Raw genomic sequence first — 17,254 nt, 5'->3', positions numbered from 1 at the left:
CTTAGTAAAGGTTCTAAGCAGTCTACTTTTCCACTGTTGCACATAGACATGCAACACCATGACTCCCACTTTGTGCCCCTGAGTACAACAATAGAGGACAGGTTTTGGATGTATTGTCAAAACATTTGCAAAGTATTTTTTTTACGTCTAAGACCCTGTGTTGCTTGTTCCCCTTTGTTATTGGTACATACAGTATCAGTTGTCACATGTGGCCAAACTGCATTAGAGCTTGTTTTATTTCAGTATGTTCCAACTTTATAGCAGAAATTAAAACCATAGGCTTCATGCTGTATATTCTAACTATAAAGACTGTTTGTTAAATGCTTTTAATTTGAAGTAGTAACACACACAGTAGTCGTGTCAGACCACCAACAGCTTACAGAGTGTTATTAGTCTACACTAGTGGAAGTACTGTGAAGAAACATGGCCTGATTCTCACTTTTCTCAGAAGTACTGTTGGTTAAAGAACAAATTACACTTAGAGATAATTAGAATGAGAAGAACAAACAAGATGAATCCAAAGAGTCTCATTTCACAGCAAATCAAACCCAGACAGACAGGAAACAGCCTCTCGGTCTCAGCTGCTGCTGATTTCCACCGTGAACATGAAACTTTATTAGAAACTCTGCGACTCTTTGAAGAACAGAAACACATCGACCACTGGCTGCTGTGACATCTGATGGAAAAGTTTCACTCTGATGACATTTGTGAAGAATTACATTTGTCATGCAGATGATTAGGTAAAGGAGTTTTTACATACAGCATACACTCGCTTTAACTTAAATCTGTGTTTAGAATGTGAAGTACTTTACATCCTGCTGGGTAGTTGGTGGATCCCACTGGGACCAATAGAGTCTGATGGTTCTACTGTGTTTGGTTTGATTCATCTGATTCTGAAATGAAGCTAAAGCTATCAAATACATGTAGTAAAAAGTACAAGGATTGTCTGTTAGAAGGAACGAAAGCATGAAGCAGCAGAACAAGAAACACTCAGACAAAGTACCTTACATTCCACCACTGAGGACAGAGTCAGGGTTAGGGTCCTCACAAAGACGGGGAGCTCTCATTATGTGCCTGCCCTGCATGGTTCAAGTCACGTAGAGCTTCATCCTCATAGCTGTGTTTACTGCAGTAAACACACACACACTGAGGTGCTGAACATCACCACACACTCAGTGACTGAGATAACATGGACGTCTTGTAAAACCAAATTTAGCTCCGACACGGAATGAAGCTCAACTTGGTCAAAGGTTAGATGGATTTAAACTGAACAGTCTGAGAGAATGTCAGGGCTTGTGCTTCTGCTGTATTCAGTCAGACAGACAGACAGGAACATCTGTATGACTGGTTCAGACTAACACATGTGTCACAGATGTATATACACAACATGCACCACGTGTTGCTGCCACAAACTTATTCCAGTCAGGATGAACACAGGTTGCGTGTTGCTGCCAGATGTTTAAACCTCTGTAGCGTCACAGCAGATCAGTGGTGAGGAGGCTCCAGGATCGACTCAGAAAACAAAACGATCAAGGGTCTGGGAGAAAAGAAGAAGTAACTGACATTAATGACTAATACTGATTGTCGACTGCAAAACAGCAAACATCTTGAAGCAAGAAACAAGCTCTGGGTTTTCTATGTGAGGCCACGAAGACCCAAACTGAAACATCCCTTAAAGCCGCTTCAGTGTTCAACGTTTCTCTGATGACAGCGGATCAAATGCTGCACATCACACAAAGCAATGAACCCACAGCATTTTAACCCACTGTACGCTACCAGATCAGCATCAGACAGTCTAAGTTAGCGACTAGCTGGTGAATGTAGTGGAGCATTTAGCAGCTGAGGAGCCAGACGTTTCCCTCAGGAGGTGGTGGAGACCAAAACAGAGCTGAAAGGAGGGTGATTCATCAACACAAACACAACTCCAGATTAATACTAATGTTGCTCAGGGCCTGCTGGATGTCTACATAAATGTTCTAGCAATTTAACTGTATTAAGTCCAAGTTTTGCAGGCTCAGATCTAAGAGCCATCATCATCATCATTTCTGCAAACATTAGCTAACAACTGCCTGAACTGAACGCTGGTGTGTTTTATTGTCTGCGAATTCAACTTTTATTTGTTAGACAACAAATGTGTTGTTTCTTACTTCAAAAGCTATCTCACTTTAAGCTTCGAGCCTTTTACAGTTTCAGTTTCTGCTGCTCCAAAGTGGCAAAATCACTTACTGGAGGTTTACATATACAAATCATAACTTTGTCAGTAGCATTTCATTGAAGTAATGCTCAATAATAAAGTTTCTGTAGCATACAAAGGTTTCATTTAGAAATAAAACAGTTGAAATGTTTTTTACATGTATTAAAATGTTACTTCAATGTCTGAGATGAACAGTGGAAATGTTTGACAGAAAGAAATTAATTCCTTGTTGAAATATGTTTAAATCCAGGAGAATAAAGTAACACTTTCTGAGATGAGCAAAGTTTTAGTACAATGAACTGAATCTGGCTTCACTTGTGTTCAAACACTCAAATAAAATCAGATCTTTTGTTCGGACACAGTAATAAATTTTACTGCCTCCACTTACACAAGGTTTTTTTTAAAATCAACTTACTCTTAAGGGGGAAAACTGGGTTAAAACCAGTTTTAATTCCAGTACGTGTGTGTGTTTATGTGGTAAAGGTTCAGTCATGTCCGTGTTTATGAGGCGTTTCAAAGGAATCAACTAACAGAGGAGAAGAAGAGGGAGGAAAGCGAGGAGAGGGGGTGACAAGGGAGGGGTAGAAGAAGAACAGGAGGAAGGAAAAGGGAGAGAAAGTGAGACAGATAATGAAAGATAAGGTGGATATTGGAGGGAGGAGGGGAAAAAGAAGAGAAGAGAGAACCAAAGACGAAGAGGAGTGGGCGGGTGAGCATCTACAGCTATCAGAGAGAAAGAGAGAGAGAGAGAGTAAAACTGAGCTCCATCAGTTTGACTTCATTAGTTTTCTCTCGGCTATGCCGTGCACACTCTTCTTCTCCTCTTCTTTAAAGGATTAAATTCAACTAAAACCCACAAGAGGAGACAAACACAGACAGGTGAGCTCATCCCGCTTCATCCAACTTTGAATTTATTTCCAAAACCCTGAGCGTTACAGCTCTCTCCCTAACAGCCGTGTTTAAATAAGGATATTATGGAACATAACTGCACTGTTACAGATCATATCTCAGAATTTTTTACTTTAATCTCACATTTTCAGTTAAACTAGTGGCTGGACAAAGGTCTCACAGAGAAACAGTTCAGTTTTAATGTTGTTCTGCTGTAAACAGACCCATAAAACAGACATGTAAGCAGTCTCCTGTTCTTCTCCCTTCAGTGGCCCAAAGAAGGCTTTTTTTGAGATTTTATTTTTATTAACGTTGACCCAGGAATTTGCATTTAGCTTTAAGGCTGTAACTGGTAAGTTACCACAAATAAAACTCGGTAAGAGCCCAAAAAGCTTAAATGTCATTCTTTCTAAAACAGCTTTGAAAATAAAACAATAATTTAAACAATATATTTCCATAAATTCATATATTTCCAGATACATTCACATTCAAAATTCAAATTTATCTGTATAGCACCAAATCACAACAAAAGTTGTCTCAGGACACTTTACAACATAAGGTCTAGAGCTTACTGTTGTTATTATTATAGAGGAAAACCCAACACATCCCTCTTGAGCAGCACTTGGCGACAGCGGGGAGGAAAAACCATGAAAGTGATCATAATCTCACAGCTTGATTCTGCTGCTCCCAAGCTGCCAAATACAAGTTTAATTCTTTTAGTGTACAGAGTTCAGAAAATACAAATTTACATCGGATCTCTGAGGAGTACAAACCAAAGAGCACAAGCTCCATTAACTGTCTCAGTTGTAGAGTTTTGAGAAAATCTTGCTAAATATGCAAAAGTTTCAAAGTTAATAAACCACCTGATTTGTTTTGGTTATGCTCTCCAGATTTTCTCGAAGTCCAGAATCACCCAGTTCATCTGAGAAGCCTTTTCTGCTCTCTACCGCTCTGCTCTGACGTCCACCTTTAGAACATCTACTGACTCTGGATTCACAGTGGTGGTTTTTGGTTTTTTAAGGTTGTGAAATTACAGCAGGTTCTACAGCTGGTTCCAGAACACACTCTGTGATAACAGCAGGTCCCAAACTGGGCTCCAGAAACACAGTGGGTTCCTGGACCAGTTCTGAAGCTACAGCAGGTTCTGTGAAGGCTCCAAAGGTTGAGGTTCCAGCATCTGATCTAGACTTACAGTGGGTTTGGGAATTAGTTCAGGGGTTTCAGCAGGCTCCAGGATGGTTTTTGGAATAAAAGCAGTGGATTCAGCCAGGATGTCATCCAGACTGGGATCCCAGGGTCCCTCCATGCCATTGGTGTTTACAGTGCTACTGGTTGTTGCAAGTCTGGTGTTTGTCACTCCAGTAGGTTGCCACAGTAACTCCTCCTCAGAGTCATTTCTATCAGATCTGATGATATCAGACCTGCCTCACTTCCTCAGAACCAACCCACCTCTAGAACCTGAAGTGGACCGTCACACCCAGACCTCAGACCAAGAGCCACAGCTGGAGCAAGAAACTGTGCAGAAGCCCCTTTCCTCCGTAGAGTCTGGATTAGAAAAGTCAAACCATGCAAGCAAGATGAAACACAAACACGAAAGAAGGCCTTCACCTTACTCGTCTTCCTCCAATTCCTCTCAGGTGGTCCACATGCGTCCGGTGTTGCCCCCAACCTGCGTGACGGCCCCATCGATAAAAACAGCCTTCAAGTACATCAACACAGCGCTGTCCTGTGTGATCTTTGCTGTGGGGATCGTTGGAAACGCCACTCTGCTGAGGATTATTTATCTAAACAAAAGCATGAGAAATGGACCCAATGCTCTCATTGCCAGTCTGGCCCTGGGAGACCTGATCTGCATCGCCATTGACATCCCCATTAACGTCTACAAGGTACACACTTTAGCATGTCGCTTCTCATTAACACACATAATGCTGTGATGTTATGTTGATGTTATGGTGTTGGTTTTCCGATCTGTGTGTGCAGCTGTTGGCGGGGCGGTGGCCATTTGCTGACAGCGTGTTTGGCCTGTTCCTCTGTAAGCTGCTTCCCTTCCTGCAGAAAGCTTCAGTTGGCATCACTGTCCTCAACCTGTGTATTCTCAGTATGGACAGGTATCACACCCATTTATAGTGACTATACTCACTCATTTGAAACATCCCACAGCCTTGACCATGATGTTACCTTTAAATCTTTAACCCTCCTGAGCCTACTCTCTTTTCAGCCTAGAGGGTGTAGTGAGACTCAAAGCAAACTGACACAATAGCTGCGTCCCAATTCAGAGGACACATCCTTCAAAGGCTGCATTTGAAGACCGATTGTGTCACAGCGTTGCAATGAGGCTGTCCCATTTCGAAGGCTCCTTTGGCCGAGAAAAGCATCCTCCTTTCACCAGGCAACATAGGCTCCAACTGGTGAATCCTTCACGGCTCAGTCTATCCCAGGGTTCTTTGCATGCTGACAGAAAGCAAAGTAGCTGTCAGGGTTGCTAGGCGACAGAAGCAGCAATTTGTAACACAACTGTAGAGGAATGCAGCAACAGCTGGTAACCTAAATAGGAAATCCTCCGTAGACCAGATCATCTCATTTTAGTTTGGCCCATGGTCTGGCCTTTGTGGGCTATAATGGCTACCTAGGCCACGCCTTCGTAGACTGTGTCCTTTAAAGGATGACCTGAGATACAGTTCATAAGTTATTCCTACCCGCACTTTGCCCCTCTCTGTTTCCTAACAACGATGTAAACTATGGATGCCTGGTTGGGTCAAACTATAGAAAGTGCAGCCTCCAGTCTGAAGCTAGCATTAGCTGGCTAATGTGTTAGTCCAGTAGAAACTCTAGTTACTGCTGATGTGACACAAAGCTCCAGTTCCTCCCAAATTAAAATCAAATTAATTCAACACAAAGGTAAAATCCTGACCATGCTAGGTAGCTAACATGTTAGCTTTATGTGCTAACACACCCAGAAGGAAGAACGCCACATCTAAGTGTGGATATCAGTGCACCTTTATTTGATAAATCAAGGCAAAATAGTTAGTTTCATTTGCCCATAAAGCCACCGCTGCTAAAACCATGTGAGTGAAGCCATAATGAAACTCTACAATAATGAACACAACAAGTCATTTCTGAATCTCTGATATCTTGTTCCCAGGTATCGTGCGGTGGCGTCCTGGTCACGTGTGCAGGGTACAGGTGTTCCCACAGTGACAGCAGTGGAGATTGTGGCGATCTGGCTGCTGTCTGTGGTGCTGGCTGTGCCTGAGGCTGTCGGCTTCAACATGGTCACCTTCAACTACAACAACGTAACCATGTCGACCTGCATGCTGCAGCCCAACACACCCTTCATGACTGTGAGCGTGTGTTTACAGTACAAGATGTGTGTGTTTGCATGTGTGCAAGAGAGGGAGATGTGCACAGAACACTGTGTGTGTTTGTCATGGTGTTGATTGCTATCTAGAGCTCCTACACTGAGTGGGTAGCAGCCTGTCCAGCTCCTGTAGACCCTCCCTACACTCCTAAAGACCGGCTAAATCTAAAATAGGATCTGAACCTTTTGTTACCACTGCAGCACCTGCTAAGATGTTTCAAAGAAAGTCTGTAGAGGTTTAAATCTACAAATTACCTTTCTAATGCTGCAAGGAGACATTTAAAATAAGAAATTATTTACAGTATAAAAGAATCAATTAAGGTTATAGTAAAGCATTGTGGAGCAACATCTCCAGCATCATTTTACACACCTCCTTTGCTTCGGTGCCACTGTTGTTGTTAGGAAAACCATGAGAACTTTTATTTCTGTTGACACACATTGTGTAGGGTTTGATCTAAGACTGAATCCCCTTGTCAACAATCACTTCTCATAATACGACTCTGATAGGCACGAATAAAGGCAAAAGAGCAAAGTACATCATGAGTGGTCTCTGTGGGCAAAATAAATGGACTCTGGTTCATTTCCATATTGTGCTTCAGGGCCTCTTCATCGCAGACTGTTTAGAAAACCATTTCCTGTGTGTCTCCAGATCCTGACTGGAATAAACAAACTGAACCTGCTGTAGGTCAGCTGACCTGCTATCAGTCTTTAGACTTTTTAAAACTGCAGTACTGTACCTTATTTTCATTTTATGCATTTTTATACTTCAACTTCATTATATCTCAGAGGATTTGCTGTACTTTTAACTGCACTGCATCTGCCTGACAACTTTGCCACTTACTTTTCAAGTTACAATTTTTCAGTGGAAACCAAACATGGCATCTTGTAGAATATGGTGAACTGTGCTCAGTGAAGCTCTACAGAGTATATGAAGTACTTAAAATTGGCCCAGTGTTTATCAACTACACAGTAAGATTAATGTGGCTGTAATATGAATCCCAAAAACATCATATTAAAAATAGTCTTAACACTCAAAGGGACCATTTCTATTTTTAGCACTTAAGTACAATTTGCCCATAACACTTTTACTTAAGTGGGGATTTGAATGCAGTACTATTACTCGTGGGAGCATGTTCAAGGTGGCGTACTATTATTTAAGTAAACATTCTGAGAGCTGTTCTACTGTATGAAGGTTCTAGATTTATTTAAGTTATTGCTATCGCCTGGTACTGTGGTACAGATAAGGCTCAGGGCGCCCCTGCTCCTTTCTGTCAATGTCATTTCAGTTCTAACTGAGGAAGTGTAAGGCGCCCCTGCACCATATTTTATAAATTGTTGCAAAAATGCAGGAATCCTAATTTGTAACAAAAGCTGTCAGATAGATTTTAATGCACTAAAAAGTACAATATTTTCCCTTTGAAATGTAGCAGAGTAGAAGCACATAGCGGCATGAAAAGATAATCCTCAAAAATCTTTTGTTGAAAACAGACAGCCTCACGTTTCCTAATGGAGAAGCCCGCCCCCCAGTGCAGCGGCGTGACTCACTGGGGTGTGTTTACCAGTTGTTGGACAACAGTGGAGGTTGACGGCACAGACCAATAAGCTGAATCAGGGTCTGGACTCACAAACATTAGAGTGACTTCACTGTTAGTCTTTGGATTTGTGGGAAATAACAAAAGCATGGCAAATCACCGGCTGCATCCTTTAAATACCATACCTGCATAAATGTGCTTAGTAAGGTGAAACAGACTGAGGGTGTAGAGAGTTTTGAAAGGTGTGTGTTTGTGTGTGTTGCAGCTCTACCGGGATGTGAAGGACTGGTGGTTGTTTGGCTTCTATTTCTGCGTCCCTCTGGTCTGCTCAGCTATCTTCTACGGCCTGATGACCTGCGAGATGCTGCGACATCAAAAAGAAAGTCTGAGGATCTCCCTGAGCGAACACGTGAAACAGGTACACACACAAGTATAAGGGCAAGTACTGTCATGGGAATGATGACACACAAGCCAGTGTCTAAGGCTAATGTTAGGTTAATGTAGCTTTCATACAGTCTAAATTGTTAAAATGTTTCGATTTAATGGGATATAAAACTGCTGTGTTTATGTATAAAGCCAGGAACAATTTATTACCTGGTGGAATTCAAAAACTATTTGATTTAGTGGGATATAAGACTGCAGTGTTTATGTATAAAGCCAGGAGCAATTTATTACCTGGTGGAATTCAAAAACTATTTAATGAAAGGGAAGGGGGATACAATTTAAGGGGTCAGTTAAATTTAAAAATTCATGCTATACGTACAACCAAAAAAAGATTCTGTATTTCTATAAGTGGGGTAAAACTATGGAATAATTTAAGTGCGGACATAAAAAATAGTAATAGAATTGATGAGTTTAAACATAAATATAAAGGTATGTGTCAATCAAGATATATGCAAGAACAGGTTTAATGATTAATTAGATGGAACATTGTGGGTGTGGTGTATGAATGTTAACACTTTGTAATAATTCTTTAGTATATTACTTGTGTGGTGTAGAAGATAATTATCTATGTAGAGATACTGCTTGCAAACTAATGATGTAAGATGATGTCATGGGGTAGGACTGGATAAGTCTGACTTCTTCCTACTAGCATGTACTAGGTATAAGCACATTGATATTGTGTGTTGTCATATCAACTGTTTTACATGCTTGAATAAATCAAATCAAATCAAATCAAATGTTCCTCCACAGCGTAGAGAAATCGCTAAAGCTGTATTCTGCCTGGTGCTGATCTTTGCTCTCTGCTGGTTTCCACTTCATCTGAGTCGCATCCTGAAGAGGACCATCTACATACCGCATGATGTACACCGCTGCGACCTGCTGAAGTAGGTGTGGGAGCAAACAAGTAAAACAAAGTCAGTAAAAACTGACTGGCTGCAGTACTTATTAGAGTTTTAACACCAGATACTTTTTCACTCTTGCAGGTTTCTGTGATTTTAAGGCTTTTTACTCAGCGTTATCTTCTCTTTCTGACATTTAATTGTTTGCACTCTTCTTCTTTGGTTGCAGCTTCCTGTTGGTGTTCGACTACTTCAGCTTAAACATGGCAACCATCAACTCCTGCATCAATCCCATAATCCTATACTTTGTCTCCAAGAAGTTCAGAAACTGCTTCAAGGTAAAAACTGTGTGGTTTAAAGATGGTAGATGTTAAGCATCTATGAATCTCAGTCAGCCTGATGTCGTGAGGAGGTCACGGGGTCAAAGGGCATGAGATAGATAACATGACATAGTGAGATAATATCAGATGTTAAGCGACTGTCTCAAGGAGGGAGAATGATGAAGGGAGGGAGCTGAGACGTATAAACATAGAAAGGTCGTGACCTCAGATAAAAGACTTGTGGGAAATGAGCAGGGACATAATGGGTATAAAGGGGGACTCGGCTTTATACACTTTATACATGGAGGCCAGTTTTATGCTCACGAAGAGTAATCCTGCTTATCACAACATGTCTCCTGTGGCTCTGGAGGACCTTTGTCAAGTCTGAGAAAATAACCCCGATGTGATGTGTAGGGTTTTCCCACTGCTGCACCGAGACACGCTGTCCATCTGCTGCGAGCAGCCGAGTAGCGGCAATAAGCAACAAGTAGCAACAAGAGAACGCTGAGCCATTCTGTTTAGGTTAACCTCTGATTAACACAACCAAGCTTGACCAGTATTATTACCAAAGTAATGTGCTAACCCCCAACACTGGCAGTGGAAACACATGCCATTATGCTCAGGGTCAGCACGGTGCAGCTGGGCCAACTTAGGCCAGTGTAAAAACCATAACAGTGATGTTATCAAGGTTATCTGGGCTCGGAGACGACGCATTTATAACAGTAATAAACTCGAGAGTGGGGGTTTGGAAACTAGTTGCTATTGCACTGCATTATGGGAAATGTAGGATCCAGGGGTCATGAAGCTTGATATACTAGCAACTAAAGCTACGTTCCTGACAACAGGCAAATTTCCAACCTCTTACTTGAAAAAGTTTGATGGAACGGCGCTGACTGGGAGTCTCAGTCACGCAACTCACCCAGAAGCAAACAATCTGACGTCACTCAACATAGCAACGTCTCAGAAACTGGTTTCCAAAGGTGCTGAATGAATAAAACTTTCAAAATGAAGACGACCTCCTTGGTCGATATTAGTAAATGATGTCTAAAAGTACTATTATGAGTAAACCTATGTATTTGTTGTGTATCCTGTTGATGCATGATGTTGCAGATGTTCACATACTGCTGCCATACACATCCACTATAAGCCACGTTGACTGTTTACATTTGAGATTCAGAATCTGTAACCTTGGATTAAATGCAGCATGAAAGTCAGGACATTTTAGCACGCTTCTATTTTTGCCTGTTCTTTTTGTGAATTTGTCCCTATGGAATGTCCAGACTTTATGGAAGCACAGTGTTAAATCAGCGGAGCAGCCCTTTAATCAAACTTACCCTCCATCTCTCTGTGTCCTTCTCTCTCCTCAGTCCTGTCTGTGCTGCTGGTGTTATTCTGACTCACTCTCTAACAGTATGCTGCCTCTGCATCACGGGACGAGCCTGCAGTACAAAGACCACTGAGAGAGTTTGTATTTTCATATGCAACATCATCAGATCAGCAACTCAACAGGACTGAACAAGGCTGCACCAGCACTGAGAGAAGGGGTTGTATTTGAGCAAGTGACAAAATAACATAAAACGGGGTGTCTGTATAAACACAATATGTAAAACGTGTGTGAACACTGCACCTTTATGTGACTGTGTCCAGAATCAGGGACATTAATCTGCTTCTGCGTGACTTCCTTTCAAAGGAAACACAAACCGAAAAATTATTAAAACCAGGTACAACAGACAAAAGTGTCCACATACTTTTGTCCATTTAGTGAATGTCTATATGTGATACAGCACAAAACCATTAGTTTCTGCCTATTTATAATGTAATTATTCACTGTATTATATACTGTACTGTTATTTTGCATTAATCACTATATCTGACAGAACATGTCAGTAGACAGAGAGCACACTAGCAGAGGCCGAATGTTTGATTACACCCCACAATCAGCAGATGAACACATGAGTTTTCTGTTCTTGGAGCCCTAGTTACATGGGGCTAAAATGTAAACATGGTCCCGATGTCGGACAAATGGCCAGTGGGCTAAGAAAACATCACATCTTTTCAAAGGAGAAGAAACCAGCGGTCTGACCAGTGAAGCTGTGGTTTTCTTACATATAGGGGATTTTAAGTAAAGCATTTGTATGTATTAATAAAAGCTATGTTCTCAAAGCTCCCATAAATAACTGTTTTGTGGGTGTTTGTGTGTTTGCTAAATGTGTTTAGTTTAGTTAGCCTGTTAGCATGCTAACGTTCAGCGTAGAAGTACTCAGACCTTTTTTAAAGTAAAATTATTATAACTATGTAAAATACCTAGTTAAAGTCCAGAATTCGACTTAAGTAAAAGTACAAAAGTAATAGGATTTTAAAAAGTACTTGATTTCTCTACATTTAAGAGACAAATCTTGTACTTTTTCCTGCACTACATGTATTTGACAACAGTTCATTTCAGAATCAGATGAATAAAACACAAAAACCATGAGACTTTATTGATCTCAGGTAGAAAATCCACCAGCAGGATGTAAAGTACATCACATTATATTTGTAGGTAAACATCAGCTCCACCTTTACCAGCTGCAACATTAAAGTGATGGACACAATAATGAGTACTTATACTCTTTGTGATGCTGATACCTTTGTACCTTTACTTCAGTTGGCTAAAATTCTGATCGTAGCCCTTTTACTTACATTTTAACACTGTAAAGGTTTTGAGTTGGCCTCTTATTTTAACACTGTAAAGGTTTTGAGTTGGCCTCTTATTTTAACACTGTAAAGGTTTTGAGTTGGCCTCTTATTTTAACACTGTAAAGGTTTTGAGTTGGCCTCTTTAGAGCAGTAAGGTGAAGACATTTAAAGATCCAGATAATCAAAGCCTATTTATAAGACAGCAGTGCGTAGTGGACGTGAATTAAATTAAAACAGCCCAACTTGTGGATGAGAGCGCTGTTTTCCACCGAACACGTGACCGACGGAGACGGTTCCCTCCCGGTGACGCGGGCGCGTCAACACGGGAGACGGGAGGACAAACACGGCCAGCTGCTGCAAACACGAGCCATCTGTTGTGTGTCCGACCTCCGCAGACTCACCACCGGATCGCTGTGATCGATGAGGGATCGATGATCAGCTGGTAATCGGATCAAACAGTGACGTCTGGGCGTCAGTCAGGCGGAAGAGAGATGCGTTGCCTGGTAACAGAAACAGGACTGAGGAGGAAAACAGGCCAGCATCACTCAGCATGAACATCTCCAGCTTCAAAGGTCCAGGTCTGTTCTGTCATCAGGATTTATTGAGCCGTGTTTTAAATGTCTTCTCTCCTCAACGCCCTGCTTTCATCAGTGAGCACATATATTTGTCCAGATTTGTTCTTTTCAGCCAACTGTTAACAGGAAATGGCTCCTTTTGACCTCACTGCACTTTATGCTAATTCTTGGAGATGTTATAAACGTTTTATACCATTTCTAACGTCTAACAGACTCTGTGAGGCTTTGGAGGGGTCAAAGGGTTTAGTAGCTACTTTATAGCATTAATTTGTATTTCTGTAAATGCACTATGTTGATGGAAAACATTACTGAAATGCGTTTTCTCATATTATATGAACTTATGTAAGGGATGGATGGAGTTGGTGCATTGTCACAGTAGTCTGCCATGTATTTCTCACAAACGTCAGTTGCCCCGCTGCCTCTCTGACCAATGTACTTTCTAATTTACCTCAATTCTAAATGTTAATTCATTTTTCCAAGTCTGATGACAAAATGCCCAAGTTCAGCTCACCTGACTGAAACTGAGCACTGAATTATTTACAGTATATCTGCTAGACTTTGCTGTGTGTGATGCTGTAGTCAAAATATGATAATTGGATTTTTAATGTGCCAAATTCTGGCACCTAGCTAAACCAGGCTAGACAGACGTCTTCACCCAGTTTAAATCACTGACTATACCTTCCAAACTCCAGTCCCCCAGTGAGGTCTGCGGTTTAGGATGTGCCTGTAGTCGACGCTGAGGGTGAATCAGCCGCCATGCCCTGTTCCTGTGCAGAGTGGAGGAGGTGGATCCGCCCGCTGGTCCTGCTCCTCTATGCTCTCTTGCTGGTGGCCGTGCTGCCGCTGTGCATCTGGGAGCTGCAGAAAGATAAGGTACACCGCCGTCTTCATCGCCTCCACCCAGACCTGCTGCCTCTCTGACCAAAGCTGGACACTCAGGGGTCTTACACATATCTACACTACACAATACTGACAGCTCTGGGTCCCTGTGTGTGTCTTGGTCCAGGTCGGGACACACAGTAAAGCCTGGTTCATCGCTGGTGTTTTCGTCTTTCTGACCATCCCAATTTCACTGTGGGGGATTCTGCAGCACATGGTGCACTACACCCAGCCTGAGCTGCAGAAGCCCATCATCAGGTAAACACAACACTGCTGTGCCATCGAGAGACTTTCCTAAAATGCTTTCAGTGCAGGTGATGGAGTTCTAAAGGTAGATGCAGCAAGTAAGCATGTTCTGAATTCATGGCCTTTTAATCATCAAGTCTGTCCTTTGTGTTTGAGCTGCAGTGAAAGAAAGAGAAACAAAGATACTTTGTGCTAAACAGGCTGAAACTTTGGAAGCTAAGAGAAACAAAGATACTTTGTGCTAAAGAGGTTGAAACTTTGGAAGCGACCCATTTTATTTTACCTACATTTTACAGCTACAGCCTCACATTAGCTTCAGATACATTTTTACATGTATTTTTACACAGAGCATGGCATCACTTCACACTGAAAGCACATTAGAAAGGGGTCCTTTAATGGTCACTGTGAACCAAAGGAGTGATTACAGCATGCAAAGCCTGTTTCAGCATTCATATACACATCTGACTGTTGTTTTAGAGCTTAAAAAAATCCTGACCTAATTGTTAAATTAATGGTTTACACCAATAAAAGAAAATAAGAAAAGCTGTGCTTCGTTTCCCCTGCAGCTCTACTGGATCTCATCTGTCTCAAATCATTAAACTTTACTATCTGTTATGTAGTAATTAGAAAATCTCCATCAGGTGTTAAATAATCAACCAACTTGGAATCAAAAGAAACAAACACTGCTGTTGTTTTACTTAGCAGCGTGGCACTGATGATGTGTCCAGCTACAGCAGACTGCTAATGAGGAAATGTGTGGACTGTCCCTTTAACCCTGTTGGTCACATGACTCCCTCTGTCTTTCTTCACCAGAATCCTATGGATGGTGCCCATCTACAGTCTGGACAGTGTGAGTCACAATAACACACACTTTTTATCTTGTCTGTTTTATTTTGCTACGTTGCCATGGCAACAGGGCCTAATTAGACACAAAGGGACAGAGCCAGGAGACCAGACGAGTTAAACACACAGCTTCCTTATCGTATACAGTCTGATACCACCAAACTCCACCACAGCTAATGAAACGACGCTCCTCTTTCTTTCCTGTGACTCCTGTATCATGTGGACATCAGTAAACCTCCACTCATATTCTGCCATGTCTGCATATGAAAATAATGTTTGTTCTACTTCCTGCCGGCTGACAGTTTCTGGCCCTGCGGTATCCCAGCCTGGCCATCTACGCGGACACGTGCCGGGAGTGTTACGAGGCCTACGTCATCTACAACTTCCTGGTGTTCCTGCTCAACTTCCTCAGTAACCAGTACCCCAGCCTGGTGCTCATGCTGGAGGTCCAGCAGCAGCAGCCACACCTGCCCCCGCTCTGCTGCTGCCCGCCATGGCCCATGGGAGAGTACGACAAACACGCCGTCAACAGTATATGACATAAGTATAGGACATGATGAACAGATGGACGTTAAACTGGGCCTCCCTTTCTCCTTCAGGGTGCTGCTGTTCAGGTGTAAGCTGGGAGTCCTCCAGTACACAGTGGTCAGACCCGTAACCACGGTGATAGCCCTGTAAGTTTCCTTATGTAACCATGGTGACATTCCTGTAGGTTTCCCTTTGTAACCACAGCGAGAGCACTACAAGTTTCCTTGTGTGACCGTGGTGATAAAGCTGTAAGTTTCCTCCTATAATGATGTTGATAGCGCTGTAGGCTTTACTGTAACCATGGTGATGCCACAGTAAGTTTCTTACTGTAACAAGGCTGTCAGGCGTCTGTTTCCTGTAACCACAGCAGAAGTGATGGAGTTAGTACTGTTGCATCCTGTATGGTTTATAAGATGTAGCTGTAGCTATAACACTGTGTGCTATAGACACAATGAGAATAGTTAGCAAGATGCTAACTGTAACCATGGTAACAACCCTGCTCATAGTGTAGCCACACTAGCTCTCGAGTGTTAAAGGTCAAAGGTTACAACTAAAAGTTTAGGCCTATAACTGCTCTGAATGATCTAAACGTACCAGAAGAACAGTGTTTCCAAGTGTAAATTCAGTGTCATAATCACAATTTAAGGAGACATTTTGAAATGCTACACATCTGTAAAACACATGTGAACCTGTTTTCCCGTGTGCCTGCAGTATCTGTCAGCTGTGTGGGGTCTATGACGAAGCCAACTTCAGCTTCAGGACCGCCTGGTCCTACCTGGTCATCATCAACAACATATCACAGCTGGTAAACACACAGACATGAGACCCCCAGCCCTGCTGAGAGCACTACACAGTCTAACTCAGACATGTCTCAGTCAGACTTCACTGGGTGACGTGCTTCCTCCTGACAATCCTCTCTGTGTTTTCAGTTCGCCATGTACTGTCTGGTGCTGCTGTACCGAGCGCTCAGAGAGGAGCTGGCTCCCATCAGGCCTGTGGGAAAGTTCCTGTGTGTCAAACTGGTGGTGTTTGTCTCCTTCTGGTAAGGACGTCAGGACAGAGATGGGGAGGAAGTAGCGAGGTGAACTGTGCCGACGCCTTCATCTCTCTGTTCTGGTCTCTCTTCAGGCAGGCTGTGTTGATAGCATTCCTGGTGAAGGTCGGCGTGATCTCTGACAAACATACCTGGGACTGGGACAGCGTGGAGGCCGTGGCTACTGGACTGCAGGTACACAGGCTCAGAAACATGGATTATTTCTAAATATTCACTCTGATACAGAAGAAGAAACATTTAAAATCTACAAAACTTTAAACCTAAACATTTCCAGTGAGACAGAGAAGATGATGCCCAGTGTGTCTGCTGTGTAGCTGATCATATTTAAACCATAAGAATCCACAATACCGGTATTTGGGACGTGCCAGCGTCTGAATGAACTGGTTCTTGACTGACTGACTGATGTTTCTTTGCCTCATTGTTCAGGACTTCATCATCTGCATTGAGATGTTCCTGGCCGCCATCGCTCACCACTACACCTTCACCTACAAGCCCTATGTGCAGGTAAACTGTCTGTCCCTCGATGAGACGTCTCTCCCTCTTTTCCCGTCTGATTCCGTCTTCTCTCCATCCAGGAAGCGGAGGAGGGCTCGTGTTTCGACAGCTTTTTGGCCATGTGGGATTTTTCTGATATCAGAGCTGATGTCACAGAGCAGGTCCGCCACGTCGGTGAGTCGCTCACGTTATTATAAATCTTAAATCACACCGACCCTGTTAAACTCATCAGTAATAAGATGCATACAGTGTGAACAACAGTGTGGCTCTCCTCTCTGCTCTAACTGCAGCGGGGACTGCCGCGCGAGGCTACAGTGACACTGACCGCCTGTGAGTGCTTTGGGACGGGGGAGGGGCTCACGGCAGGACACCCCGCTCCGTTA

General features: G+C 42.6%; 2 protein-coding genes and 1 long non-coding RNA gene across 4 annotated transcripts; 2 read left to right on the top strand and 1 right to left on the bottom strand.

Moving 5' to 3' along the window:
- Positions 1–964: 964 nt before the first annotated feature.
- On the bottom strand, positions 965–11,257 carry LOC109951920 (uncharacterized). Its single transcript, XR_002273677.1, has 4 exons — positions 11,203–11,257; positions 10,910–11,014; positions 8,244–8,336; positions 965–1,537 (listed from the first exon to the last, which is right to left on the bottom strand). It is a non-coding gene; the product is annotated as an uncharacterized LOC109951920 (long non-coding RNA).
- LOC109951918 (endothelin B receptor-like) lies at positions 3,008–11,210 on the top strand. Of its 2 annotated transcripts, XM_020586688.1 has the most exons (8): positions 3,008–3,073; positions 3,973–4,968; positions 5,063–5,190; positions 6,225–6,423; positions 8,238–8,390; positions 9,167–9,300; positions 9,485–9,593; positions 10,943–11,210. In XM_020586688.1, the coding sequence occupies exons 2-8, from the start codon at positions 4,318–4,320 to the stop codon at positions 11,033–11,035; spliced, it is 1,467 nt and encodes a 488-aa protein (XP_020442344.1). In that variant the 5' UTR covers positions 3,008–3,073; positions 3,973–4,317; the 3' UTR covers positions 11,036–11,210. The 2 variants fall into 2 exon arrangements, with proteins under 2 accessions (XP_020442344.1, XP_020442343.1); XM_020586687.1 differs by lacking the exon at positions 3,008–3,073 and having other exon boundaries at positions 3,722–4,968.
- Positions 11,258–12,405: 1,148 nt separating the features above from the next.
- On the top strand, positions 12,406–17,083 carry LOC109951919 (transmembrane protein 184C-like). The gene is made up of 11 exons (XM_020586689.1): positions 12,406–12,829; positions 13,519–13,699; positions 13,833–13,963; positions 14,765–14,801; positions 15,097–15,302; positions 15,394–15,468; positions 16,034–16,127; positions 16,252–16,364; positions 16,451–16,550; positions 16,803–16,880; positions 16,952–17,083. The coding sequence occupies exons 2-11, from the start codon at positions 13,583–13,585 to the stop codon at positions 17,066–17,068; spliced, it is 1,068 nt and encodes a 355-aa protein (XP_020442345.1). The 5' UTR covers positions 12,406–12,829; positions 13,519–13,582; the 3' UTR covers positions 17,069–17,083.
- The last annotated feature ends 171 nt before the right edge of the window (positions 17,084–17,254 follow it).

The sequence above is a fragment of the Monopterus albus genome, unplaced genomic scaffold, assembly GCF_001952655.1.
Source record: "Monopterus albus unplaced genomic scaffold, M_albus_1.0 scaffold418.1, whole genome shotgun sequence".
Classification (NCBI taxonomy): domain Eukaryota; kingdom Metazoa; phylum Chordata; class Actinopteri; order Synbranchiformes; family Synbranchidae; genus Monopterus; species Monopterus albus.
Note: the sequence above shows the minus strand (reverse complement) of the source record. Positions and strands in the feature narration are given on the sequence as shown.

What these genes read in the sequence shown, in the direction of transcription:
- LOC109951918 (XM_020586688.1), top strand. Translation starts at nt 4,318, where the DNA reads ATGGTTTTTGGAATAAAAGCAGTGGATTCAGCCAGGATGTCATCCAGA. An exon ending in CCAACACACCCTTCATGACT is followed by an intron (nt 6,424 to 8,237) that starts GTGAGCGTGTGT and finishes TGTGTGTTGCAG; the next exon opens with CTCTACCGGGATGTGAAGGA. An exon ending in CACCGCTGCGACCTGCTGAA is followed by an intron (nt 9,301 to 9,484) that starts GTAGGTGTGGGA and finishes CTTTGGTTGCAG; the next exon opens with CTTCCTGTTGGTGTTCGACT.
- LOC109951919 (XM_020586689.1), top strand. Translation starts at nt 13,583, where the DNA reads ATGCCCTGTTCCTGTGCAGAGTGGAGGAGGTGGATCCGCCCGCTGGTC. An exon ending in CCATCTACAGTCTGGACAGT is followed by an intron (nt 14,802 to 15,096) that starts GTGAGTCACAAT and finishes GCCGGCTGACAG; the next exon opens with TTTCTGGCCCTGCGGTATCC. An exon ending in CCTACAAGCCCTATGTGCAG is followed by an intron (nt 16,881 to 16,951) that starts GTAAACTGTCTG and finishes CTCTCCATCCAG; the next exon opens with GAAGCGGAGGAGGGCTCGTG.